Source organism: Neolamprologus brichardi, chromosome 22 (genome assembly GCF_056152115.1).
Source record: "Neolamprologus brichardi isolate AB-2024 chromosome 22, ASM5615211v1, whole genome shotgun sequence".
Lineage (NCBI taxonomy): Eukaryota > Metazoa > Chordata > Actinopteri > Cichliformes > Cichlidae > Neolamprologus > Neolamprologus brichardi.
The window spans coordinates 24,183,112-24,211,067 of NC_142124.1; the positions used below are offsets into that span (position 1 = coordinate 24,183,112).

Here is a 27,956-nt window from a genome sequence, read left to right on the forward strand (position 1 = left end):
CGAGTGGTGATTAAAGTAATGTATTAATGAGTAATTAATGTTTTCATTTGGAGAAAGGGCAATACTTTCAATGTGTTATGAGGAAAAGCAGTGTTGACATTGTTGGTTAGAGCTGCATCTCTGGATTTTTGAGTATATTCTGAGTAACAATCCATCGGGTTGCTAAAAATCTTGTAGCTTCAGTGCAGCTGAGTGATCCCTCTGTCCCCCGCGCAGAAAGAGTTCATGCATTAAAACATAAATTCAGTCAAAGCGTCTTCATCTGCACAGACAAATGCAACCCATGGTGTTTGTGGGAGAGACATCGTAACTCAGAGGTCCGTGTTTTTGCTTCAGACGTGATTGTAGAATTGATGGTTTAATGATCACCTTTTTAAAATAAGAACAAACTCATCCTTTATGCTTTCATTAAGCTTCGCTTTCTGACATCACTCTGTCCGATCTTTAATTCAAAGCTTGCGACAGTTTCATTAAAGCTGGTCCTGCCGAGCCAATAGATGAATTTTCAACTTCACCACAGTGGCTTTAATTCAAGTTAATCATCCGTGAAAGGGGCTCTTTCATATAGATTTGTCCTCTTATGTAGATAAAATAAATCTGGTTTGTAAGCTGCTACAATTGCTGCTGGTGAATGTTCTGTCCAGAGTTAGAGGACTAACATAGAAACTTGGAGTTATTTTGCAAAAGCATCAAGACAATTTCACCAGCAGCTCAAACAAACTTCAATTTCTTCTCCTTATCCAATTAAGTGTGGGCAAGCATTGATAATATAAATGTTGCTGATGTTGGACACATGTGAGACAGCATGTGAAAACTACTACATTAATATGCAAAAGGTCAGATGTCATTCATCTGTTTCTGTGTATTTTCTATGAATTTTTAACTTGAAGATGTCAAACTGTGTCCAGTCTTTGATTTATTGTGGTTTGCCTATGATCCAAATAGATAAACAAGCAACAAGAAAAAATGATTAAACCTTTGATAAAAACATAACAAGGTTTACAAGAACCGGTTATCACACGGCATCATCAAAGGTTGCCAGTCTTATTAAGAGCGAGTACATTGGCTAATTTGTGGTGTGTGTGGCTGCAGTGAGTGTGTCGGTTTCCCCCTGATAACTGAGAGTTTTGCTGAATGAGGATTTTGAACCGAAGTGAGCTGTTTGTTTTTAATTTATCCATCAGAAATTGTCCAATAAACTAAAAATTTTCAGGCATAGTTTTGAGAGATATTTGCAAACAGTGAAAAACACTGGAAGTTTTGGAAAGGACAGTTCTTTGTGATTGTGTCATTGCTTGGCTGTTTATTGTGGACAGTCGGGATCCTGCGTCTGCATGCATCTCTTTTCCCGTGCTGTGCCACATATACAGAATGTTAGGATAAAAATTTACTGTTTTTACCCCTCGGCTGTAAAAGGACATGTTGGCGTATGGGTGAGCGGTGAGGTCACTCATGTTTGTGAATGAAAATAACTTGAGAATGAGGATAACTTCAGAACGATGTAGGATTTTGAAATTCGTAACATAGATGCATTTACAAAAAATCTCAGACAACTTTGAATCTCAGTGACCTTGAACTCAAAGTCAAGGTCAGAGGTCAGGTTTTCTGAAAATCTTTGAATGTGATAACTTCTGAAGGATTTTCAAATTTACACCATACACTTGCACCTACTAGCAGGCTGACGGGAAGCACTGGCAGCTGCCAGCAGGGGTGCCACCAAGGGGGGACCGGCAGGAGGTAACTGCCCCCCCCCCCCCCCCCAATACTGCCCTATGTTGATAATTTTAATAAATGTGAGCACGAGAGAGAGGAAGATACCCTACAATGAGCTGAAGCATTAGCTTATTCTTTATTGTTATTTATTGGGCTCCTTCACTTTGCAAATTGGGCAACTTAAACAAGATGACGTGTGTGAGGCATCATTCTTTACTTCTAACACTTGGTAAAATAAAAAATAATTATTTGTGGCTGTAACTAAAATGCGAGCATTTTGTGAGCACCATCGCTTCATGCTCGACTCTCGGGGTTCAGTAAAGCTCTCTTATTGCATGTTTATGGCGGCAGGATGGATGTTCACAATTAAATTTATTTCATTCACAACCAATTCAGTCTTCATGTTTTTGATCACATTTTCCCCCGTCTGGTCGCCCAATTAAAAAATAAATGAATTCTAGAAATGCCCCGGGTCAGGAGACCTTGGATTCATGCAGGCACAGGCGTTATACACTAAAGCAGAAGGCGGTGAGGCGGGGCCAGCTTCAGCCTCTTTTTCTACTCCAACATTTGGCAGCAGGTTTACTCAAACGCCTTTTCACACACATTTAAAAGTGTTTTCAGGCCGATTCAGTCCGAGCGGTTCTGACTTGTTTACGAAAGGGAGGCTTAGCTCATCGGCCGTGCATAATGGGATCTCGCAGAGGAAGAGTGATGAGCAAGAGAGAGTGTTTCTAAGACTTTAATGAAGGCTCACAGCTAGCAGAATGAGCTGTTGTTCTCAGTAGCTAGAAGTCACTCGCAGAAGTTAGTAGACACATGCTAGACTCATTCTCTGCATGTCTTTCTCTCACACGCACTCTTATATTGCTAAGCTTCCACTGCTGGTACATTTACGTGCGTGTTTATCACATGTGTGTTGTAGTGTACACTGAAAACAGGCTGCGTCTGTTCAAGCCTAATGCGAACGGTGTGATTCGGATGACGTGCACTTAAATGAAGATGTCCGCCCCCTCGTTGCACCTCGCAGCCCTCTGTGCAGGATGTTAGCAGATCCTCTTATTTATTTATTTTTGCTCCATGTAAACTCTGCTTTTCACATTTAATGGTGGCAATACAAACAAGTTTATCTAAAGTATACCACAATGCCTTGGCATATTCCACAAGTGGACTTGAAACACGGCTATGACATTTTCCACAGCTCTGACAGCATCTCTCACAGCAGCTACTGGCTAACTCTCATGCATTTATCCATCATAACAGACTGATGAGCCATTTAGAGGAGAAAAACAAGGGGTGATTGTTTTGAAGAAAAAGAACTCCTTTAACTTCTCGAGGAAAATAAGTGCCTAAAATGATAGAAATGGCATTTTGGTTAAATAGGAGAAAAAGAACAGAAATGCAGACATAGCTTTTGTCAACCGATGAGTCAAGCCAGAGTTTGACATTTACATTTTGTGGCATTGCTGTCATTGAGAAAAAAGGTCGAAGAGGTCGGGAGTTTGAACAGCTGCTAAACGTCAAGCAGTTTGCTCTTTATCTCGGCTGAAGTTTTATTGTGAAATTTCAGACAGGATCCTTATCTGAGACAGCGATCACGTTATCCCGTGAGCTTTCCTTTTGCAAGCGAATTTTGGGAACGTTCCGAGGAAAATGATAAGCATGAACATGAAACACGGGCTGTGACAAAAATCAGTTTTCTTTGTAAAGCTTACAAATTCAGATAAAGGAAAACGAAAAGAATTATGCATCAGAAACCTGCATAACTGTGGCCACACCATTGTGCATGAAGATGGTGGGCAGCCCCCTACAGGTGGATAGCGAGTTAAGTTGTAAAGCGCTATACAAATACAGACCATTTACCATTCACAAAGTTTACCACTTAAATTGATTTCTGGTGTCTTTGGGCAAACCCTGCAGATTTGGACCCTGGTTTTACTTTTTTGTTTTGTATTTTTGCTGATCTATTTCATTTGCAATCACATTTTACTGTACTTTGCTGCATTTGGGTAGGTTTAGCCATTAACAATTGCTTGGTTAGTGTCCGGAAAAGGTCATGCTTTGGGTTAAAATGCACCCATTCACAACAGCAAACCCTCACACTGAAAAATTATGATCCAGCCCTGCTCAGAGATGAGTCCTGACTCCTCACCATCACAGGTGTATGGGCTCAAACAATCTGCTTCACCTGTTTCCGTTTTCATATCCAGCTGTTTCTTTCAGGTACATTAGAAGTAATAACTCGGTTTCACAACACACGAAAAACACTTTATGTTTAGTTCAACATGAACTGAATTTTGATCTAAACAAAAAAGTGAGATGCCACTTGTAACAGTGGAAGAATTTTCCAAGGTTTTAGCTTCTGTGCAGTTGTGGTTTTGTCGGTCCATTGGCATCCACCTCTGTGTGACTGCACACTGGGCATTATTATTGCAGTATGCTTTACACTTGCACCCTTTTGTCTTCTCCCATGGCAGATTTCTCTGGAGGCCCACATTGCTCTGCAGGAGTCCGGGGTACCCCTGCACTTCCTCCCACACACCAGTTGGAACGAGATAGATTTATTATCTTGTTTGGAGTTTGTAGATGAATGTGGCAAATAGCGGGTCAACTGTGAGTGTGCTGTGAAACATCCATATGTGTTTATAGAGCTTTCAGTCTGACTCACGAAAAGCTTTTAAATGGAAGCGACGGGCAGCACAAACAGCTCACAACTCCTTCAAGAAATATATGCACAATCCCCTTATCTGGTTAAGAGAAACAGAGAAGAGACAGAGGGGGGAAAGAGGGATAATTACAAAAAGAGTGACGCTTTCTATTTTTAAGCACAGCGGCTGGTGTGGCTGCTAAGTTTGGCTCTGTGTTTGTGTACCCCGCAGAGGGTCCTGAGTCCAATCACCTCGGCTGAGGTTTACACCTGCTTCAGGTCGGGATTAGGAAAAGCAACAAATACAGGATTTATCTCCGGTAAATAGGCACCGGTGGGTTAAGACGACACATGAGCTAACAAGACATCGCATTAATTTAATTGTGCTTAAGCTAAGTGCAGAGAGGGTCTAAATGAACCAATTTTACATTTCAGAACCTGTATTAGTATTTGTTTGAGATCTCACCTTTATTACATGTTTTTTATGTATTGTTGGCCCCTGAGTCCTAATTTGTTAAGTGATCAGTGCTGGTAAAGCACCTGTAAATATTCTATTACTAGCACTCACTAAACCTTCACTACAATATTTCAACTATGAGTAAAAATTTTGTTTTGTACATAAAACCTATTTACCAACTAAAATCTTGACGTGCAATGGCTGAACAGTAGCACACTATGGAGTTTGCATTTTAAAGCACCAGCATTAGAGTCTTTCCAGCAATGATCACTGGTTGTAGTTCAAGTTATCCGTATTTGATTAAGTTTGGTTAAGTGTAAAGTTACCAGCTAATTCCATCGAGACTGGTTAGCAACCTCCAACCATTAAGTGCCATAAGATCAACACAGACATAGATAACTACCAATTAGCGCTAACTTGCAGACTAATAAAATGCTAGAATTTCATGTACAAAAACCAAAATCCAAATTTCTATGGCAGGCAGAATCACACAACAAGGCATTATTTATCAGATAATTCCTTTAAAAATGCTCGAATAGGTACCAACATCACCAAAATAATGATAGCTAGCAAACCTAGCTGATAGCTAGCAAACCTAGCTATCAGTTAGTGCTGCCTGTGTTGGTACACATGCTAGCTTTTAGTCTTAGCAAAATCCAAATGTTACAGAAAAAAAAAATCACCCACCTCTTCTTCATAGAGCGCTAAATCATTGTTGTACCTGGTTGTAAAAATGCTTTTCTGTAAGTTAGCCGTTAAACTACCTCATATCGCTGAGTCACCAGTGATGCTGACAAATGGGAGTTTTTGCCTGCCTGGCATAAAACCTGGGCTCATTATTGATGTTTGTGCTTAACCAAATAACCTGTAGTTAAATGATCTACAAACTGTCATACTCTTTCAATGACATAATTTTGATCACAACTCTTCAGATCCTTGTTTGCTTCAGTGTTTCCTTTGCCCTTCTCATCCTCATCACCACATCTATTCAACCCACTGTCTTCCTTTCATGTTCCCTCTTCAGCTCACCACCTCTGTTTCCCACCCAGAGGAAATCAGAAATGTGGGTGATTCATGGGTAGCGACATTTACCGTACACGGTGATTTATGTCCTCTCCATATCCTCCTGCCCTCTTCCCATTTCCTCCGCCCCTCTCTACCTTCCTTTAGTCCTATTTTCTTTCTTCTCCTGTCATCTTCGCACATCCCCATGATTTTTTTAGTACAGGTTTTCGTTTTTGTCTGTTTGCATTTTTTTTTCGTACTCTCTGAATGTCAAATGTAATCAGATAAATAAAGTGATAAATGAGCACAATATAACAATGCAATGTTTCCAGACACATTATCACAACATACATGAAATATTCCAATAGATATGTGTGTAAGGGCTGTCGGGCTAGCCTTCATCTCTCCTTCGCCCTGGTAAATACTGTACAACTAAAAGCTGAGGGGAGCTCATAACTCAAGTCCACTACAACAACCACTGAATACAAATCAGGAGTGTAGCAGCCAGCTTGAATAATGACACCTGTTTGTGTGTGCTCCTGTGTTGGGGTGATTGGAGGTTTATTGCTGGTCACACTTTAACCCTCTCTTCCTGTACTGTGGCAGCTTCATTTGTGTGTACATGGATGGAAAGATCAACCTTAGAAGACTCAATCGACTGCAAACCTTACACTCTCTATCTGCTGATAATCACTTAACGCTGAATTATAAGACAAGGCGTCATCTAAAGTCCTGATTGTGTTACTCTGTGGTATAGAGTTCAGTTTTTGTCCACAGACTATTTATTGAAAAAATACAGATCCACGTGTTTGCACTGGCTGGATGCTGGGCTCTATGTAGTTTAAGTCACACACCACTGTGCTGCTGTAAATATTTACTACTTCAGCAAACGTATGTTTATCTGACTGAAAATAGACTCCAACGAAAGCTCTGTTTACCCCAGCTCGATTATCTCTGCTACGATCTACTGCTGAAAAATGAATGTTTTGTATCTGTACCTCAAAGGGAGCCTATCATGATCATTTTGAGCCTCGTGTTCTTGTTGTTGTTCTCTGCTAGCGTAGCTTTGTGTCATTCACATTTCAGAGTCATCCTTATTTATCCTGGACTGGACTTTGGAGTGGCTCCTTAGTTAATTCACTGTCTAAAACAATCCATTTATTAAGTCCATTGCTCCACCCTTTGAGCTAGCTGTCTTCTAATTGGTTACTTTTTGTTAAACAGAAGGTTTGAACAGAAAGTGGGTGGGGCTTCTGTGCTGACATCATACAGAGCCATGAGTGCAAAAAACTGCCTGAAAGAAAGCATTTAGAGACTCAGATCTGATTTTTGGCTAAAAGCACTTACTTGCGCGTACATTGAGCCTGGTCCTGCAGGAGGTTTCTTCCTGTTAAAAAGGATTTTTTTCCTTCCCACTTTCACCAAGTCCTTGCTCATAGGGGGTCCTCTGATTGCTGGGATTATCTTTCTAATATTGGAAGGTCTTAACGTTACAATGTAAAGTGCCTTGTAAAGCCAGTGGAAAGCATTACTTCTACATGCCACTGTCACCTAGTGTTCCCCCCCCCCCCCCCCTTCTTTTTTTTCTAATGAGCCCAGTGTTAATGTAGTGAACCATACACCCAGTAATAAACAAAAGCAGTTTTGAAACCCAGCCAGGCATGAAGTGGAAACCCTGTACCTCGTTGTGGTCCAGTGGCCCATGTGCTCACCTGATACGGATTTTGAGGTTGTGACAAAAGCAATACAGCTATCACTTCTTAGTCTCTCCCTTTTTCTCTATGTTGTTCTCTTCTCCTCATTTCTGCAGTGTGCAGCAAATGAGAGGGTGAGCCGAGGATGTGTGATGAACCACTATGAAATTATAAAATTTTCCATCAAGGGTGTTTATTTCTGTGTGTGTTAGCATCCATGGTTGGGCTTGGTCAGCTCACTGGGAGTCATATTTTATATTCAGCTGCTTTTTTTTTGCCACTATCAATGCAAAGTGGCCGTGTGTATCTGCTGTAAACATCCTCATCGAATGACCTGCTTTTTTTGCAGTCTCATACTTGCAGTCCAAGCAGAATCAGAGCTGATATAGCACTCTCTAGTGGAGCAAGACGCTATATGGGTGTGTTACATGTTTACCAGAAACCATAAAAGGCTTATGTCTGTGTGCTGCTCTGAGAGATAAGGTAGCTGTGTATAGTAACATTGTTATGCTTGCAGTTTGTAAAGTGGGTCAGTTTTGAAGTTTTTAATAATGTATTGTCTGTTTTGTTTATTTTCATATTTGAAGTGATTTTTTTTATTACAAATGGGCGACTTTGGATAAAGAGTAGAGTTAATTAATCTCATTAGTTTGGATTTAAAGATGCGCTACAGTTGTAATACACATGCATTTCATTTAATTGTGATTAGGGCTAATCTATCTGCTCAGATTAAAGACTTTACACACAATATCTATGAAAATAGAGGCTCTAATGATAGTTTGGGAATTGAAGGAGTCAGTATTTATTATTTATTTTGTTCCCGACCTAAAACCCTGTGTAGTTTGAAAGCCTTGTGCACTTCTAGGATAAAAAAGAAAATAATATTGGCCAGGACTAGAACTAATAATTGTTTTCTTCTTAAATAATCAGTTGTTACATCACTAAACAAACCTGCTAATGTAGCAGCTAACTGCCCAACTTAGTTTCCTTCCTTGATAATGTTATCAGTAGTTAAATGTTATTTAAAGACATATTGTAATTCAGTGTTTCTGCCACTTTGGAGTTTGTGTTCGAATTGTTTGTCGATGTTAGTGGTCAGTACTGTTTCTAAGCTCACTGATTAATATTATTCATTTCCAATTTAAATGAACAAATAACACATTTAATTAATTGTTTGAAAACGTATTTAAGATTTTTTTTCATGTATTTTGTGTTAAATACATAAAAAAGCTGAATCAACGTTTTGGGATTTCTTTACCTGAATGATTGAGCATGCATCAAGACACATGAAAAATGCTTCACGTGGTTACACAGAGAAACTTTGAATGTGTGGTTTTATTTGATCAGCAGTCATCTGAAAAATACAAACATCTGTAAATAACAACCCTATAGGAAGGTTTATTATGACAAATGAGTGTGAGAAGAGATCTTAAAAACCATAAAATATTGAATTTAAATATATGAGTTTTAAAAAAAATGGCATGTTCTCCACACACTTTACCTTTTCAGCAGATCACACACCTGGCTGGAGCTCTGATACAAGATGCAAATCAGAAGGCTAAAGGAAAATAACATCCCAAGTTGTTATCGTTATTTTAAATGTGACTGTTGCTAATGAAGCATGGGCTGTATTTTTGTGCCTGTGACCTTTTAACAAGCAGGTTTTGTTGGCTGTCTGAGCTCTGATTATTCTTTCACAGACTATTTGACCTGCAAACAAGCCCAACAGTCTGGCACTGGTGATTTATGATATTATCTTTAGACTCACAAAGACAAGGCTGTAAAACAACCTCTGATTGTCCCCTAAAAGGTACACCAGTTGATTTAAAAGTGCTGAAGGAAGTAGGCTACTTAGCACTTTACAAGTAAATATTTGGCTTTTTTTCCATCTGTTGACCTGACACCTTGAACTGATTTGGAAACCTGCGTTAGAAAGGCTTTAGTGTCCGTTATTTCATCTTTCGCAAGTTTCTGTTTTGTTTAGCTTATGCAGTGGAATGGTTTGTTGTGTGCACTAAAGGCCCTCGCTCCCCTCTGCCCTCTCCACCAGGACCAGATGGTGTCTCTTTAGGCATTCTAATGAATATTGATATGAGGGGTCTTAGTTAACAAGAGGGGGGAGGGTGCATATGTTGGGCCAGGGACCCCCAAAACTGGCATGTAGTAAAGGTCTGTGGTGAGGGGAGTGGGTGTGCAGGGGATTTATATCTGAAGAAAAGGAACGTTTGCAACTTGCAACAAAGCTCCTTTCTCATGCCCGTAAGCTCTCTCTTGTCTCATATTGGTAAGATATTAATATGGATTAGACAGTGATGAGACTGAATTAGTTGCCTGGTGATGTCATCCAGACACTTGAAGATGAGATGCAGAGCAAAGATGTGGTGCAAAGTGTGATATGGCATAAATGGGTAAGACAGAGAGATGGCAAAGGTGAGGCAAGTGGGAGCACGAGGTGAGGAGATGGACAGGTTAATCTGGTGGCAGAGTTAATCCTCTGGCACAGCTCCCAGGTCTAAAGCTCCTCTGTGTATTCCAGCCTGGGCTCACCACACTGAGGTTGAACCACTGCCAGCACCCCGGGCTGGGCAGTCTGACCCCGGGGCACTGGGGTGCAGATTTCTTTACGGGAGAAGCTCCACTTTTATTTTACCAGTGCCAGGATTCCTGTATGTGGAGGGATAGCAGGTGAATGATTGAAGGTAATTGCATTACTACCCTCCAGCTGGTGCAAGCCAGCTGTAGCCCCCTGCTGTGACCTGTTATTGGGGGAAAACACCCATTCAGGGGGCAAGAGAATCAAAGTGCTGCATCTTCACCAGCAGGAAAGCAATCCCAGGATGCAGTACTGATCGTTTGTTTGGCACCTAATCCACATTAACTGAATTGTCCTGAAACCGTGTTATATTTCATACCCTCTTCAGTTTGTCAGGAAACATTAGCAGGAACTCATCCGCAGACAGATGATGAACTGAGGCGCTGTCAGCTATTTATAACTCAAATTAGACCTTTGTTAGATATAAGGCTAAAGGGGCAGGCAGGAAGAAGGAAGAACTATAGAAAGATGTAAAGGAGTTGAGATTGGCAGAGACAAGCAGGGGAGTGAGGGTACTGGGAAAAAAGTGATGGAGGGAGACATAAGAGAATAAAACTGGAACGGCATAGCTTTTCATCATGAGGACACAACCTTTACTGTCAAATAAAGCCCCTGTAGCCCTTAGATAATGAGACACAGTGTCAGACACATGCATACTGCTTAAGGCTTCCAGTAGGGATGTAGAAGCTTCACAACTTTAGATTATATCAGTGACCAAGCGGGTAGTTTTAGAATCTATGGTAGAATATGCAGAAATTAGCTCTCTTATATTGGAACATTTTTCATGGGTAGCTTTGTTTTAATTAGCATAAGGAAGCTTTAACTGGGTTTGCACTGGTGGAGTGTGTGCACAAAGCTCCACACGTGTCTGTCTATACTGAGTGAAGTGGGGGGCTGGTCGCCTCCTGAAAGCCAAACTTTGACAGCCGTCTTGCTGGCGGGAGGGGTTCATCATTTGACAATGGGGAGGGAATAGCAATGGAGGGAGCCTGTGTGAGCAAAACAGACACGAGAGAGAAAGAGCAGCGGGGGAAGGGAGGAGGGTATCAGACTCGGGGATAAGGCAGCTGGGCTGAAAGCAGATCTCATTGTGCGCTTGTCCTTCCCAAGTCCCTCCAACTCTCTGCAGAAGCACCTGCGATCACTGCTGTCGAGCTCTGCCTCCTCAGTCGAGGCATGCGGATCTCAATCGCAGGTCAAATTGACAGAAGGACGACTTGTTTGACTCTGTTTTGCTTTGCTCTGGCATTCTGAGTTTGGGTTTTGTTATGACGCTGGTGTAGGCATGGTTGTTTACTTGAGGAAGAGCATCCGCTCTCTGCTGTCCGTCTTCAAGAAAAAGGGTGAGTGCCGACTCACGTGGAGGCTGCAGTAAATCTCTTTAACTTTGCTGTGATTGATTGTTTAACCAAGCTTTTTATCATACTAAATATACCTTAAAAGCAAGTACTGTTTTTTGTTTTTTTTCATTTTAACTGACATCTACCTCAACAGTTCACAAACACAAACACACCGATGTGTAAGAATTAGTGTTGAAGGTAATTTGGAGGTCCTGTCTAATGAGATAAAGCTCTTTGCTGACTTTTTGGGGGGGAATCGTATTAATCAACCCAAATCCCTAAACCTCCTGCAGGGGTCTGGCAGAGTATCAGGGAGGGCTGCTTCTTCGGTTATTTGTTGCTACTGGTTAAAGTGTTACATATGTGAGTAATTGTCATGAGATGCTCACAGTTGTCAAGTGGAAGTTTATAGACTAAACTGAGTGTAGTCCATCCTAACTGGGAACCAGTGGGAGCGACAAAGGAAGGAAAAGGAACAACTCACGCTGACCCTTGCTCAGCTAAGATTTTAGCCAATTTGCATGACTGATTTCCCATGGAAATGACTTCCCAGTTCATACACAGTTGTGCAGATTTTCATGAATTTGTGGTTCAGAATCCTAGATGTAGCACTGTGATGTAGCTGACATCACTGTGGTTTACACAAGAAGGCAAGAAGCCCCAATTTTATCCCACATGCCAAAGACATGAATGTTTGGTCAGTTGATTCTACGTTAGCTAAAGGTTTGTATTATTGCTTTTCTCTCTTTTTGTTTGCCTTGTGATGGACTGGCAACCTGTCCAGGGTGCCTCTTACCCAGTGTCAGCTGGGATCAGCTCCTTAGCTGTCATTTGACGTCGAGCAAAGCAGTCCTGCAGAGAGACAGAGCTCGGTCCAGTTCCCACACAGGAGGTCCTGCCAGCAGGGTTTCTTGCAGCATCCTTGCATGAGGACAGATTATCGGCAGTAATCCCTGTGGGGTTTACAAGGAAGCAAGATACTGCAGGAGATTAGCCAGGCCATAGTTTACTGCTGAGGGCCTGGCCAGACTGGGATGTCTGCACGCCAAACTTGGATGAGGAGACTTAATAAGTGTGCTGCATTAAAGGTGCGCTGACAAACGCCCATTTTTATCAGGTGGAAGTGAAGCAAGTTCTCTGTCAAGTTGATAAATGTCTGTATTTATGCTAACACCATTGCTTTCATTGGGATAGTGCAAAGAGTTGATGTCTCACTATTGTTTTAAATCTGAATAATTCTGGATAAATGCTGTTGCCAAAATTAGTAGTTCTGATGTTAAAATATGTGTGAATAAAGGTTCTGTCACACAATAGGATTCCAAAACAAAATGTTCCGCTAAAACAAAATGGTAGGTACTCGATATAACTCCAGTTCTGTGAGTGTGTTGCCCCTGCTCTAACAGGCATAAACCGGTGGTTTTGTGCCTTTGTTGTTAGCTGTGCCATCCCATTGACCTTGCCCTTGCCCTTGAGCAGGACAGTGATGGGTAGACATCACAGTTGTTGCAAGACATGGTTGGAGTGCAAAAATCGTTTTTTATAATATACCTGGACGTTTCAGTGCACGTTACAAAATTAAGACCATTCTTTTTGGTGAATTTCAGGCATTTAAAGGTATAAAATACCAAATAGATTTGACCTTTACTATTTTTTCTTATTATATCAACAGCTGGTCCCAAGGTGAATGAAGACCAGAAGAGGTTGACAGTCCATTATACAGCCTCACAGCACTACCAGGAGAATGTTTTCATTGAGGGCAGCAGGCCTCAGTACTTGGAAGACCTGCACACTGAAGCTCAAGAGGGACTCAAGATACAACAGCAGGAAGGTAAGGCACATTCATTTGATTCTTGATATCAATATGACATAACATAACATTTTGTTAGGTCTTAAACTGAAGATTTTTGTATATCCCACTTTTTAAAAAAAAAAAAAAATCTATGGTTACATAAATGATTGCATGTCTATATAAGAGTGATTGTATATGGAGCTTCAGTTTTTTCAAACTTGTCTGTTTGGATCTCTCAGAACACAAGAATGGAGGGAACTTTCCTGACAATGAAAGCATTGCTGTAAGTGCCCTAAAATCTCTGTGGATCGTTTTACTCCTTATTCCTCAAAGCAAAGACAGCTACCTAACTACACACCTCTATGTGTGTCGGTGTGTGTGTATCCCTGCAGTCCACAGACACTCTCCATCCGGAGGATATCAACTCCAAGGATGGAGATGCATCTCCAGAGTCAAGAGCCAACTCTGGGAATACTGACAGCACAGTAACCTTTGCTGCGATGACAAGACCTGCGCTTACCCACCAAGGCAAGAAACAGCTCTGCTTGTGTGTGTAGAACTTGGAAAGGAGGGATATGTATTGCCTTCATCTTAGAGGAATAGGAGCTAATCATAGTGCCCATGAGAGCAGTTTGAGCTTTGTTCCTGAATTTACTGCTTTATGGTGAGGTGGGTACTTATTTAACATGCACGTCTCATTCCAGCTGCTTGGTGCCTCTGCAGTTATGGTGTGAAATCAAAGGAGGAGGAACTCAATACACAGACACACACTCATATTAACCTCTTAAGCCCCAAGCCTACCTGATCTCCTGCTTTTTGCCCCCGTATCAGGGGGCGTTGGGGCTTAAGAGGCTAACATACTCTTATGCACAGCTGAAGATTTTTTTCTGTAACTCAAAGAGTTCTAAACATCTAAAGACATCACAGCAGCTCTACACATCACAGCTGAAGGGAAAAGCGTGCCATTCTGTGTGTGCATGCAGGGAGTCTAATTGGTATTCAGATTATATATTTCCAAAAAAAAAAAACCCTTAAAAATTATCAAGAGAAGAAAAGTGCCTAATATATTTTACTTTATATATAATATATTTCACTGCTCCCAGTATTTAAGCACTGTTCTTACTGGCCACTTTTTTGGGTGCACCTGTTCAACTGCTTGTTAAAGTAAGTATCTAATCAACCAATCATATGTCAGCATTCCATGTAGGCATGTAGACATGGTCAGTATGATCTGCTGAAGTTCAAGTCTCAATCTCTGCTGGCATATTAGGATTGTAGGGTCAGAATTTGGCATAAATAACATGGAAAGCGTGGTTCAGGTTGGTGGCAGTGGTATAATGGCGTGTTTGATATTTTCTTGCCACACATTCTTGCCCCCTAAGTACCAAATGATCATTGTTTAAGTACCACAGCCTCGCTGATTATTGTTGCTGACCATGTCCATTCCTTTATGACCACAATGTGCACTTCTTCCAACAACTGCTTGCAGCAGGATGAAATTCCATGTCACAAATCATTTAAAATGGATTTCCTTAATATAAAATTGAGTTCATTGAACTCAAATGGCCTCTAAAGTAACCAGATTTCAATCTAGTAGAGCATCTCTGGGATATGAGATTTGCATCACGGCACATCTGCAGCAACTACATGATGCTATCATTTCAATACTGAGCAAAATCTTTGTTTCTAGCACTTTGTTAAATCTGTGCCACGAATTAAGGCAGTTCTGAAGGCAAAAGATGTAACTATTAAAGTGTCCAATGAGTGTACAACTTTTTTTAGTCATGCCAGCAATCTGGCCCTAAGATTGATCATCTCCCTTAAATATGTCAGTACATACTGGAAACATTACCATTAATCCTATATAGATATTCATGGCGCCTACATATGTTGTTGAAACACTGACCTTTCCTTGAGTGCCATCATAAAATGTGCATACATATTTAGAATAAGCTGCTGAAACTGGCTGCCAGCTCAGAATATTTAGGCATTAAGTATTTTTCTTAAATTTGTTTTTATTTTTCCAGAATCTGTTATGTATTACTTGAAAAACTAATGGCATTTCCATCCATTTTATTCATACTGTTTGGTACTAATTGTCACTGTAATGGGCTACACCAAAAAGTAGAAGATTTTTAACCGCATACTTGCATCCCATTACTATGCTAGGATAATCATTAAAGGCATGTTGGTGGTAACATTTAGCTTAGGTAGAGCCTTAAAGAGCTGCAAATATGAGAGTAGATTATTAGGAAGGATTAGCATAAACTTGCTCCTTCTCCCTGTTTTAACCACATACTTGCATCCCATTACTATGCTAGGATAATCATTATAGGCATGCTAGCATGTTAGTGGTAACATTTAGCTTAGGTAGAGCCTTAAAGAGCTGCAAATATGAGAGTAGATTCTTAGGAAGGATTAGCATAAACTTGCTCCTTCTCCCTGGTTGTGGGAATACCTGAAATTTGCTGCCACATTTGTCATAATGACCACAATTAATCACTAAAAAAGGACAGTCAACAGAATTTCAATTAGCAGTTAGCATAAACATGAGATAGGGCTTTGCCAGTTCTACAGCACAACCTGCAAAGCAAAGAATTCACAATTCAGTTTTTTAATGTGTGGCGAAAAATCAGACAAGAATATTGAAGCCTGAAATGTGCACATTTGAAAGTTTTGGTTTTTTACTTACAGGTTCTACATTCAAGCCCCTGAATCCAATCAAAAGACAAGATAAGAGCAGGAAGAAGACCAGGAGAACCACCATCATGGGTATTCCCAACCAGGTCCAGAAAGAACTTGGTACGCTCAAAGTATTGTTCTTTGTTGATGATGAACAAAAACTATATTACCATGTTACTAATGGTGCTAACAGTGATATTCCTTCTTCACAGGCCTAAACAGAAACTCCACCTTTCAGCCGCTTGTTTCTACTGAGGTCTCTGTCAACACACAGATCAGTAACAGCCAATCATCAGGTGTCGTCACCATTTCTACAGATGATGGGACTCCAGTGGCAAATAAGTTGGGAGCAAGGGTACATGTTTCAGAGCTGGAGGTAAAGAGTTATTCAGAAAGAACCTATTCATTGTAAATAGCTTTGATATATGTTATAAGTTTAATATGCCTTTTATATTTCAAGAATGGTCCACTCCACCCCACTCTAAGCAGGCATTCAGAGGTGAAGAGCTGGTGAGGAAGCATCTCCAGGACCACCAGGACTTTGGTTCCCATCTCTTTCCCACCTCCAACCTAAGACCCAAGTCTCTTGCAGTACCTGGCATGACAACATCCACCTCTTTATCTCCTTCAATGTTCAATTTCCTCCAGGAACCCCAGGTAGGAATTAAATCAAGTTGTTAGATAAGAAAACTGTCTTTAAATTAGTTGTGTGAACTTTGTTTTTAATTCCTAGTTGATTATTGGTGATTTGTCACATTTACATGTGAAACATTTTCTGTTTTCTTTCAGGGGCCAGTGATGTCTATCTCTCCACAGGCCACTTACTTGTCTACAATCATTCCTAATGCTGTAATGCCAGCATCGATTGAATTCATTGAGATTGACCACAGTACCAGCCGGACTCGTGGCAGCAGTGTCAACCATGGCAGCAGTGTTCGCACTGTAAGCAAAAGCAGCCTGGCATCTGGGGACTCGGCAGTCAGCCCCTTGCTATCCAGAAGATCAGATGGTGACACTTCCCAGACAAACCATTATCACAATGACTCCACACTGGCCACATCAGCTTCAGGGTCAAACTGGAGTGAGTCAAAGTCTTCTGAGACCATTATTTCAAACTCATCCCCACTGTCCTCCAAGGGTAGCACACAAAGCAGTAACTCTTCACAGAGAGTATGTCTAAATGGGCAAACCAAACAAACTGTTGGGGATCAGGACCTTGTTAGTTTCCGTAGCTCAGTTCATGCGATTAGCAGCCCTAGCGGTAAAGGTGAAAACCTTGTTACAAGACCAGCAACAGAATCTGGTGAATCGGTGGCGGTGGCTGCTGGAGAAGAAGCAAAGAATAAAAAGAAACGTAGCCTTTCAGTTATGAAGACCAAGCAACCTCCAGCACCACCGCGTAGATCAAACTCTCTGCACAGTAATAAGATTAGAGGTAACTCCAGGGTGGTTCTTGTGGATAACAAAAGTCTTAATGACTCTGCTTCTGGGGAGGTGACATTTACTAGAGAGAATATTGTACCAGAGGATGAGACAAAGTTGGTTTCTACAAATAGCACTAAGATACCCGAAGATGTATCAAACTTCCTTAGGTCAAGCTGTCCAGATTCTTCCGCCAATCCTCTGAGTTCTGCTAAGGCATCTTCAAATGAAGATGGGCTATCTCCAGAATCTAGTTCCTCCCCACAGAAAGTTCCACCAGAGGATGGGAAATTTGAACGGACCATTTCTCCATCTAGTGGCTACTCTAGTCAGAGTGGCACACCAACGCTTTCTCCAAAAGGGATCTCCCCAACCTCCCCGGACAAGCAGAAGAAGAAACCAGTCAAGCCGGAAAGATCAGCGTCGCGATCCTCATCCTCAGCAGCATCTCCTTCATCCTCAGTTACGTCTTTATCATCTGGAACATCTGAGCTTGCCAATACAGAGGTTTCTGTGTGTAGCTCAAATCAGCCCCCACAGGGATCTTCTCCACCTGTTGCTACAAAAGACCTTGCACTGAAGAACAATACCTCAACTTTTAGAGAGGAAGTAAATGAGCTATTGAACATCCCACCACCTCCTAAAGTCAAAGCACCATGTCCTCCTCCTCCAGAGACATGGGTCCACAGCAGACGCACCTTTGAGCTCCTCTGTGGGCCTTGCCCTAATGTTAAACAAAAAGCAGCACAAGTACAGGAAAGCACAAGTAACAACACAGGAACCCAGACTGAAACTAAGAAAGAGATGCAGGTTTTGGATCAAATTCAAACAGCTACAGACAAACCTATCATAGAACTGGCCAAAACTCAAGCAAAGCCTGAGTTACTATCAACAATGCATCCTGACAGAGTCCATGTGGTGCAGGAGGGTAAGGAATATCCAGAACAAGAAACACCTTTCATCCAGGACAAAAGAAAAGCAAGCGTAGATGTTCAGCAGCAAGAACAGAGTAGTAGCTTTGTAATGAAAGAGCCAGAGAGTCAAGGGACAACTCCAAAGAAAGATCCCCCTCCTGTCATGAAGAAACCCATGACACTACTGCACAAAGGGGAAATGGTCTTGGCGGAGAAGTCAGTGGAGAAAGAGAACAATGAAACGAGTGGCACAGCAGAGGTCACTATATCTGTGGAGAACTACACGTCTTTAGAGGAAGGTGTGACAGCTTTATTTGACAAGAGCAAGGCTGAGATGGACAGAAGTGAAGTCCAATCCATGCAAACACTTTCAATAGAGGTCCCCAGAATCAATAAGTTTTCTCCGCCACCTACCCCTCCCCCAGCATACCACCCAACACCGCCTCTATCAAGGAAAACACCTCCCTCAGCAGTATCTACACCTCCAAATGATTTACAAAGGGTACAGGAGGAGATCCACATTGTAGAGTCCTCCTGGCCACCTCCACCACCTCCTTTGGAAGGGGACTCTGTATTTGATGGAGTGGATGAGGTTGACTTTCCTCCACCTCCTCCTCCATCCATCATAACCGACAGTGCACCAGATGTGATGGCTGGTTGCGTCACAGAGTTGGGCAACCCTAATGTGCAGACTGTACAGAGTTCGGATTTGCACCCAACTGTTCCACAACCAGTTATAAATGACACAGAACCAGTGATTGACGTGCAGGTTCCAAAATCTATAGCTTTTGAGGAGATTTCTTCATCTGTTTTAGAGACTGTATCGCCTCCACCAGTGGAATCGTCTCTTATACCAAGTATGAGAAGAGCAGAAAGCCCAGTACCAAACACAGCTGTAGATCGTCCCGGCAGTTTCCAGAAGCGAGGTTCTCTGCAAATTGAAGATGCCACTGTGTCCATCAGTACTCAGTCTTCAGCTCTGACTGTGCCCGTAGCACCTCCTCTACTGTCAGATAATTTAACCCATGGAGTTAATTTCAGAAGACATTCCAGCCTAGCAAATCGAGATGCCAGGGCCAAGGAGCTCCTCTCCCGCCACAAAAGTGTTCCCATTCCCAAAGAGGATGCTAACATACCTCTTGTCACCCCTTCCCTGCTTCAAATGGTTCGCCTGAGATCAGTCAACATGACCGAAGATCAGGTGCAAAGTCCACCAGAGGACAAGTCCACAAATGACGAAGCACCAGTTAAGGATAATTCCTCAGTTTCTATCCAAGGATCTCAAAACATTCCTCAAAAACCCATCCGCAAGTCATTGTCACTGAAATCTCCCCCTCAGGCCATTAAATCATCCTCTGTGACAATGACCAGTCCTTCAATGCGCTTACAGGAAGCCATACGAATGAAAACTGCAGCAATGTCTTCAAGAGATGGTCTGCCCTCCAAACTGGGTGTGAAATCATCGACATACAGCTGTATCACTGACCCAGGAACTTTGTCACGGAAATCACACGAAGGATATGACATGCACAAGTCTCCAGCTTCTACTGCTAGCTTTATCTTCTCTAGGAGCACAAAAAAGGTTGTCATAGAGACTGCCTCATCCCCCGACGCTCAGGCAAATCTAAAGCAAAGCTTGGCAGCTGAGCTCATGCAAGTGTCCGATCAATCCAAGGCTGCTGTGTTTACATTTGATGGAGTGAAGTGTGATAAAGTTCCTCCACCTGTAGCCAAGAAGCCAACGCAAAGCACCATCAACTCTTCACCGAGTCTTCCGAATTCTTTGTCAAAGATGGAGGTCAATGTCAAAGGGAATGGAGCAGTAGTAGGAGGAGAACATAGGAGTGGAATAAACCTGTCTGAAACAACAAGTAAGTTTATCATTATATTTGTGCCTTCATTAGTGTTTTTGCTGCTGAATTTGCAACAGCTTCAAGGTTTGTTCTGTACCAGCATGAATAAATAACTCTTCCAACTCTTGCCATGAAAAAGCAGAATGCAAAGCAGAGGTTGCAGAATAAGAGTCACCTCCTGCACAAGCCCAGTACAGATGCTGCTGGTTTGCCTACAGACTTTTTTTTTTCCAGTTAAATGCGCAAGCATGTGCTTTAATTAACCGTAACCTGAAGCTCGTGATCATGTCTCAGTAATTCAATTAGATTAGGAAGGAATACTCATCAAGCGTGTTCCTATAACTGTATTATGGTGATGCTATAATGTCTAACCACCACTTGTCTTCCCCCTCCAGCAACCAGAGTAACAGCGGACACAATTGAAACACTGTTCTGAAAAACTTCTTTGGTGATTAAACAAGAACCAGGCTGATACCAGAAGAACAGAAAAAGGACAACTCACAAGAGAGACTTACTGACATTAAGAGACATTAACCAAGTGTTTGTGTGCGTTTCCTCCAAAAAGCCTTAGCCTGTATTGGCCTTCCTTAATATTTATGCAAAAAAAAAAAAAAGTATCACTCCCAATTTCTTAAAATAGCTTTATTCTGGAGTATTTTTCTAAAAATATAGTTTATGTCCTACTGAGGCCCCTCAGGGTGAAGCACTGTACATTGGCTGAATTGCAAATATTTAGCTTGTGTTAGATCGCCTCCCAGAGGTTCCATTAGGTAGTTGTAATTTCAACTCAGAGAAAACAATTTGTCTTCAAAAAAAAAGCATTTCTGTACATAGATGGTCTGTTTCCCCCTCCTCTTGTATTATATATATTGCAATATTGTCTGACAAAAGCATCCACTGTAGGACAGGATATCCATTCCTTACTTAGACTGAGTGAAGAAATTACTGAGCTTAGTATCATTCACGCTTTTTGGTGTGTAAAGCATTTGTCAAAAAGGGATGCCGCATACTTAAGAATTCAGTGTTTTTGTTTTTCCGAGATGCACTTTTGTAAACAACATATGCTAAACAGTTCAGAATAAAAGCATCTAAATACGGGAGTAGGTGAAATATCAAGTAGATGCTTTTTTTTTTTTTTTTTTAACAATTCTTGGGTGTCTGCAAAGCCCGCTCATCAGTATCCTATTTATTTATGTGTGATTGTTTTCACCAGTAGCACTGTCAGTCACCTTTTCCTACCAAATATGAAATATTTAAGAATCTGTTTCATCTGAAAACCACCTTTAGGGCTACGACTGGGGTGACTGGCCCTGGAGGACCATTACACTGGAGCAGGATGTCAGTGTTTTCAAAAGCGGACCTATTATTGTAATCCCTGTGAACCAAAAGCTCAGACATCACGCCTCAGTTTCAGATGGCATTTTTTTAGTTTTGGATGTTAATGTAAGTGAGAGTGGGAATCTCAGGCACACAGCACTGAGTACACAGGCCTGTTAAGGAGCAGCCAATCAGGAGAAAGTTTGCTTAAACTGAGGGGAAAGAGACAAAAACAACTTGATTCAGATGGTTGATGAATTAAAGCCTGGGTTTAAAAAAAATCATTATTATTTTGAACTGTGAATCATGCAAACTACTTCATCCATTGATAAAGACATGCAGCTGAAACTGAGCACGATGGGTCCACTTTAATACATGTTCTGTAACTCTGTAAGCCTTTTGATGGTGGAAAAAAAATACAGCTCAATATATTTGCACAAAACTTTCCCCCTCTCAGAATCATTGATGAGTGAATTATACTGACTCCTCATACAGGGTCAAAAAAAATCTGTTTTGCTGATTATAGAGAAATATGTGCAGTTATTACTTCTATAAATAAAATTTAAGTGTATTAAACGGTTTCCTGTGTTCATAGTTCAAAAACTTTCTCACTGATCACAAATGATATTCTCACTCAGACTTCAACCAGTGTTTATTACACATGAGAGATGATGATGCATGGTTTGATTATAACAACTAATGTTCAGATCTGGATTTCTGTGCAACATCAGTCAAAATACAACCGTCATATAGTACAAGGCATATTGATTTTTATATACATAGGATGTTGGGAACCCATAAAACTTTGTTTAGTAAGCAGATTTGGCAGATTGGCCACAGTCCAGATGTTCACATTTACCATGAAGGCAAACAGTAAAACAGGTAACTAAGGAAACGTTCAGTCCCTTTTAGGAAACCTGAGATATTTTTCATTGGCTACTTCCACGAATGAGCTATAAAGACCAGAGTCCTTTAACTGAAAAGGCCCTTTCTTCCCCCATATGTGTACTAGTAACACTAAACAACTTCAAAGAAAGGAAAAGTAATGAATCAGGTTGTTAATTACATCATTTTTATCTTTCATATGCTTTTCCATTGATGCGTGATAAGAGAGTTTAAAACATGTAAGACACAAGGCATCATGTGCCGTCACTCTTCAGGAAACATCCAGATGAAGCTTGATGCTGCTGCCATGGCGACTCGATGGAAGTACGGTTGCTGTGGCGAGCAGGAGCAGCTTCAGCGTTTGCGTGTTTAACTGATGTTCCCTCCTTTGAGCGTCTTACATGTGATCTGCCCCAGTTTGGTCATCAGCTGCTTGTCTTTCCACTGAGCTACACACTCGTCTGATATCTTCAGGTCAACCTAAAATACCAGATAACACACATGATTTTATCGTCTGTACTTTAAATGTTAGATCTTTAGTAGAGGGGGAAAAATACAGCGGTTTACCGTTATAGAGATTCACAAAGAAACATACCTGGAGTTTCTCCCACACCTTCTTCTTTGGGTTAAGTCTATCATCTGGCTTGCCTGACCCATACCCTTCCACAAAGACCCTGTCTCCTGGCAACGAACCTTCTGGAGGATCCAGAGGCTCCACCTTTCTGGGCTCGCCCTCACTGGAAAACAAACAGAGATCGGAGGAATTGGAAATTGAAGCTAAATTTCACTTTGTACAAAAAAACAAAACAACCCAGCCCCCAAAAATGAAACTCACATAGAGGCACACAGCAGCATGGCTTGAGACTCGATCCCACGCATCTTCTGGGGTTTCAGATTGCATAGCACCAACACCAGTCTGTCCTGCAGGTCCTCCTGTGAAATGTAGGCCACCAGCCCACTGACTACCGTCCTCGGCTCAGGCTCTCCTACATCGATCTTCTCCAGGTACAGAGAATCAGCGTCTGGATGCTACAGAGGGGGGAAATTATTTTTAAGCTCTACAGTGATTATCCAATGATGTAAAAGTTCTGATTAAAATGAAATGACAATAACTTACCTTCTCCACACTGAGGATCTTTCCCACTCTGATGTCCAGTCTGGATGGAGCCAGCTCATCGTCCTCTCCTCCACCACCACCTCCTCCTCCTCCGGCCTTAACGCCCTTCCCTCCTGCTTCTAATAACACACAAGTAAGACAGCACTAAGTCTCAGTATGAAGCCAACTCCCGCTTTAAGCCAAAGCAGCCACACGGTTTGACACTGACTTGTCTTTGAGGGATCAGGATAGGCGTTGCTGGTAAGTTTACGGAGCTCAGGAGACTCGAACTTCTTTCTAATTGGCTCCAGTAGCTCATTTAGTGCAACCTCCACAGAGGCCTTCAGGTCTCCAGGGTGGATCATCTATAAACAGCAGTTAACTACAGGTTAAATCAGAGCTCGTTACGGGAAGACTTCATTGTTCAAATAAACCAGTTAAGGCGTCCTTCACCTCTGCAGCGAAGTCCTTCTCCACTTCCTCAAACACACTGTAAACTTTGTCTCCGCCCCACTTTGCGTCTCTCTTGATGGAGAACACTGAAACACAACAGTACAAATGATCAACTCAGTTGATTATTCAAATTGATTTGCCAAAAAAAAGGAAGTCTGAAGCCAGGTTGCAGGAAGAGATTGAAAAAATAGTTTCTACCTCCTCGTAGAGGGAAGAGGACATATTTGACAAAAGAGAGAACTCCATTGTTCTGGATGTTGCCCGGCTCACAGAAAGCCTTCTTCAGCTTCTTCTTTACATCCTCTTTGGAGTCCAGGAGATCGATTTTCGATTCCTGGAAGCAAAAACAGATAATAAAATGAAGATGGATGGAGTGTTGAGAAAATTTACCGTCAAAATCTTGAACTCCAATCACTTCCTTCCATGACAAACTAAGTTTATATGACCTTACCTCTTCTGAAGAGCTCATCTTAGCCCCCGTCAGCCCTGGCACCATCGGGTTCATCAGGTGGGCACGTTTAGCGTAGCCGAGAGAGGGCAGGTACTGCCGAACAACACAGGTTAAAAGCTTGAACAGCTGCACAAACAGCTGAATGTTATCAATTCTGTACTAGTCTGTTATCACACTTTCACATGTAACTAAATATAGAAGCTGACATGAGAGAAAACCTTAAAATTCACAGAAAGGTAAAGAACTGGATCGGATTCTCTGATAATAACAGAATAAATGTTCTACATCTTCTATAACAGAAAAACTCGTTTGGCTTTTTGTGAGAGCACCACGACCTTTGAAGCATCAAAGTCAGGCTAACTTCAGGGTTAAAAAAGTAATCCCTACAGCACACTACATTCATAAGAGTGCAGGAAGAGGAAAGTAAATGAACTTCCCATTCCTCTCTGGATGTAAAGGACTGCCTTCTGAGCACGGGACTGCATAGCCAAGGACCTAATGAGTCTCAGCCTCCACAAAAGTCAGAGCAGGTGTAAGTAAGCATGGCCAATGAAGTCTCAGAATTATATCACAATGACTCAAGGAAATTTGCTACTTGCACTGATGACAGTCTACCTCATTCAAAGCGTGCACCACAAGGTGCCAGTAACAGCAGCGGCAGCAGTAGAGTGCGATAGCAGTGACACAACAAAAATTAAAACATAAGTAAAAAAGCAGCTTTACAAAATATGAGATTTAGCTCTAATATATACAAATAGCTCAATTATGAATATCCAGAATATCACAGAGATGAAATATATATGACTGACACTTAACTCTAACCAGTAAAGTTGGTTATTTGTTACTTTCACTTTAGAACATGTGTAAAAAGGGTGTAACTATTGACTTTGTACTGTGCCTTAGATGGACGAGTTGTACTGGGATATAAGCCACAAGCAGGAATGATTTCTTTTGTCACTCGGTGGTGCATTTGTGGAATCTCAGTCTCTCGTTGAACGTGCTCCGGTGACTAGCCAGCACGTCATGGAGTGGGTGGGAGGTATTGTCCACTATTTTCCTTATCTTATATATTATAAGAGATATTTTTATATCTCTCGAGCATTTTCTCCTTCAACTTTGTCTTCATATTCTCAGTGCGTTTTTGCATCAAGTAGTAAAACCGGTTTGATGTTCACCGTTTTCTTTCATAGTTTGCAAAGTGTGTGCCTCTTACAGTCAAACCACTACCACACTATTGGCGTACAGCTGCTCCCTTTTTAGGTAACAAATCGTCATTGGAAGCTCACACATCGCTCTCGCACTCAGACATAAGTGGGCTTAGGCCATTGCTGCCCACACTAGCAAACAGAAATGCATCACTATATCACCAGATTCACAAGATGACGCTTTTGTAATCGCGTGAAAATTATACCAGTGTTATTGTGGAAGGTATGATAAGTCACAGCACTAATGTACTGGATTCCTTTAGTCATTAGCAGCTGTGCGCTGCTGGGAGGCTGCAGAGGACTTGAGCTAAAACTAAAGGAAAAACCTCTGTAAATGTGCAAAGGTGTAGGATACCTTCTCTGCCAGAGTGAAAATCTTCCTCTGGTCAACACCTCCAAACTGAGCATCCACTTTCAAGTACTCCTCATCCAGAGCCTGAGGGCATGAGGAAAAACACAAGATACGGTTACTGTGATTAATACTAAGCTGTGACACGGACACATCTGAGAAACTTCCACTACTGCATTGTCACAGTGTGATGACACCAGCGTCTCAATTCTATGAACAGCGTTATTACCTGTAGGCCGGGGTACAGCAGACCACTCAGGAGAGGATGCTCCACCTGTTTCACCACCTCAGCTCCAGCCTTCTTAGCATCGTGCTCTGTCACCATGGAGGACAGGCGGTACACATCCAGAGTGTACTCCCTGGAAAACATGGTAACACCTACACGTTCAGTATGAGCTGCAGCTACAGGCAAGTTTTAAGAAAAGTTGAACGAGTGGATGTCAGATCAGCCTCTGAATCAGCAAACAGACCTGCTGAGCTGGAAGTCAGTTCCTTTGACAAACTTGAGTTTATCCAGAGGCACACCGATGCTCTCCAGCATGGCCTTGATAACTTGCTCGTAGTATTTGACCCTGAGCTCCAGCAGCTCCCAGGGAGCTTTCATGTTGTCTAGGTAAGCATGCAAGTCTGCAAACAGAACAGTGACCTAAGGAAAGGTAGAAGAGGGGGTAAAAAGGCTTTTTTAATTTAAAAGTAACTACAAATAAAACCACAGTCAGCTCTGCCACACCCACCTCACATCCAGCTTTGAGGAAGTCTGCTATCTTAGACATGGGGACAAAGTAAGCTACGTGGGGTTTGCCAGTGGTTGCTGTGCCCCAGTAAACCCTGAGCTCTCTCTCCTGAAGGACCTGCTTCACCTTCTCCTCTCCAAGGACCTCCTGCAAAACACACATGAGCAGAAGCATGTGAGTGTGACATGTATGCTCCAGTAACAATGAGCAGCTGTCTGCATGTCCCACCTGGAGGTTCCTGGTGATGAGGTTAAATTTCTCATCTGGACTCAGCTGATCTGCCATGGCGCTGGGTGCTCCGACTGTAACACAAGCACAGTGGTCATCCTCCTGGGGTTCTTAATAAGGGAGTTCCAGTTAAATCGCTTTCGGTCTATTGTTGATCTTGGCTACAGACAGGTATGACTAACATTCGTCTGACTGCCATGTTTTTTTCCATTGAAACAAAACAGTAATGCATATACATTTTGCGCGTTTTAAAAAATTAAAAATACTGCAGCTTAGTTTGCTGTCTATAAGCCGTATTCATGTAATAAACTTCACTTTGATGCTCCATAGGCTGTGCAGGCTAGCCAATGAACATAACGGTAGTTTTGAAAAAGACGCAATTAGCCCAAAAAAATAAAAAATAAAAATAAAAAAGCACATCCTTTCCCGGTAAATTAGCTAAAATTCAGCATGTAGCCTACAATTTAGCTAACTTCCACCGATGAATGAAGGATCTAATTAGCGAGAAAACCATGTGCAGCTAACGTTACCTAGCTCCTGTGGTTATAAACTATTCAACTGCTTTTTTCTAGTTGCTACATTTTTTTGTTTATCTCACAGCAATGTCGTTCTACGGTAAAATCACACTGCACAGTAGCCGACTTACCTCAAAACCCGTCTTCTTTCAAAGAGTCCTGGGTGAGAGAAACCGGCTGAACGGACCTGTCAGTGTTGCATCAGCGACAGCCTCCGCTCTGCTATCGATTCTAGGCGGAAGTAATCGAGTTCAGAGTGCAGGTCCTACCGGTTGGTAAAACTTTTTTCTTTTTTGCCCTCCAAAATCCTTACACTAGGAAATGAGATTTATTGAAAAACAACGATGATAAATCATTACATTTCATATAATGATCAGAATGTTAAAAGTTAAGTGTTAAAAGGCTCTGTCCACTTGTTTTTGTTTTTTTGTTTTTAAGAATTGTCTAATCGTTGTCTTTAATAAACTGAAAGTTTAATTCCTGTCAGAGTACAGTACTCACTTATATTCGAATTTTTTCTTCTACTCTTGTCAAGCATTTCAGAGAAAATCTTGGGAGTGATCAGGTAATTATGATCTAATTACAATTGTGATACTTAATAATTTAAAGACAAT

At 41.6% G+C, this 27,956-nt stretch overlaps 2 protein-coding genes across 5 annotated transcripts in view; one reads left to right on the forward strand and one right to left on the reverse strand.

The window, feature by feature from the left end:
* Positions 1-22,002, forward strand: part of nhsl3 (NHS like 3) — a 40,746-nt gene extending 18,744 nt beyond the window's left edge. For 2 of the 4 annotated variants that reach the window (XM_006795196.3, XM_006795198.3), the window contains 8 exons: positions 13,119-13,277; positions 13,478-13,521; positions 13,631-13,766; positions 15,933-16,040; positions 16,133-16,296; positions 16,407-16,577; positions 16,710-20,127; positions 20,505-22,002. In XM_006795196.3, coding sequence (XP_006795259.2) covers positions 13,119-13,277; positions 13,478-13,521; positions 13,631-13,766; positions 15,933-16,040; positions 16,133-16,296; positions 16,407-16,577; positions 16,710-20,127; positions 20,505-20,545 — 4,241 coding nt within the window. In that variant the 3' untranslated portion in view covers positions 20,546-22,002. Of the gene's footprint in view, positions 1-11,221; positions 11,453-13,118; positions 13,278-13,477; positions 13,522-13,630; positions 13,767-15,932; positions 16,041-16,132; positions 16,297-16,406; positions 16,578-16,709; positions 20,128-20,504 lie in introns of those variants that run through there. The other 2 variants (XM_006795199.2, XM_006795197.3) reach the window with 2 other exon arrangements.
* A 58-nt stretch (positions 22,003-22,060) lies between these two features.
* yars1 (tyrosyl-tRNA synthetase 1) lies at positions 22,061-27,604 on the reverse strand. Its single transcript, XM_006795200.3, has 14 exons — positions 27,474-27,604; positions 26,828-26,901; positions 26,600-26,746; positions 26,336-26,511; positions 26,095-26,224; positions 25,872-25,952; positions 24,312-24,404; positions 24,059-24,194; positions 23,861-23,946; positions 23,637-23,772; positions 23,429-23,547; positions 23,147-23,340; positions 22,907-23,048; positions 22,061-22,791 (listed from the first exon to the last, which is right to left on the reverse strand). Exons 2-14 carry the CDS (start codon positions 26,882-26,884, stop codon positions 22,681-22,683), a joined length of 1,608 nt encoding a protein of 535 aa, XP_006795263.2. The 5' UTR covers positions 26,885-26,901; positions 27,474-27,604; the 3' UTR covers positions 22,061-22,680.
* Between the last annotated feature and the right edge of the window lie 352 nt (positions 27,605-27,956).

What these genes read in the sequence shown, in the direction of transcription:
- yars1 (XM_006795200.3), bottom strand. Translation starts at nt 26,884, where the DNA reads ATGGCAGATCAGCTGAGTCCAGATGAGAAATTTAACCTCATCACCAGG. An exon ending in AGATCCTCAGTGTGGAGAAG is followed by an intron (nt 23,341 to 23,428) that starts GTAAGTTATTGT and finishes CCCCCTCTGTAG; the next exon opens with CATCCAGACGCTGATTCTCT. An exon ending in AGGTGTGGGAGAAACTCCAG is followed by an intron (nt 22,792 to 22,906) that starts GTATGTTTCTTT and finishes CTGGTATTTTAG; the next exon opens with GTTGACCTGAAGATATCAGA.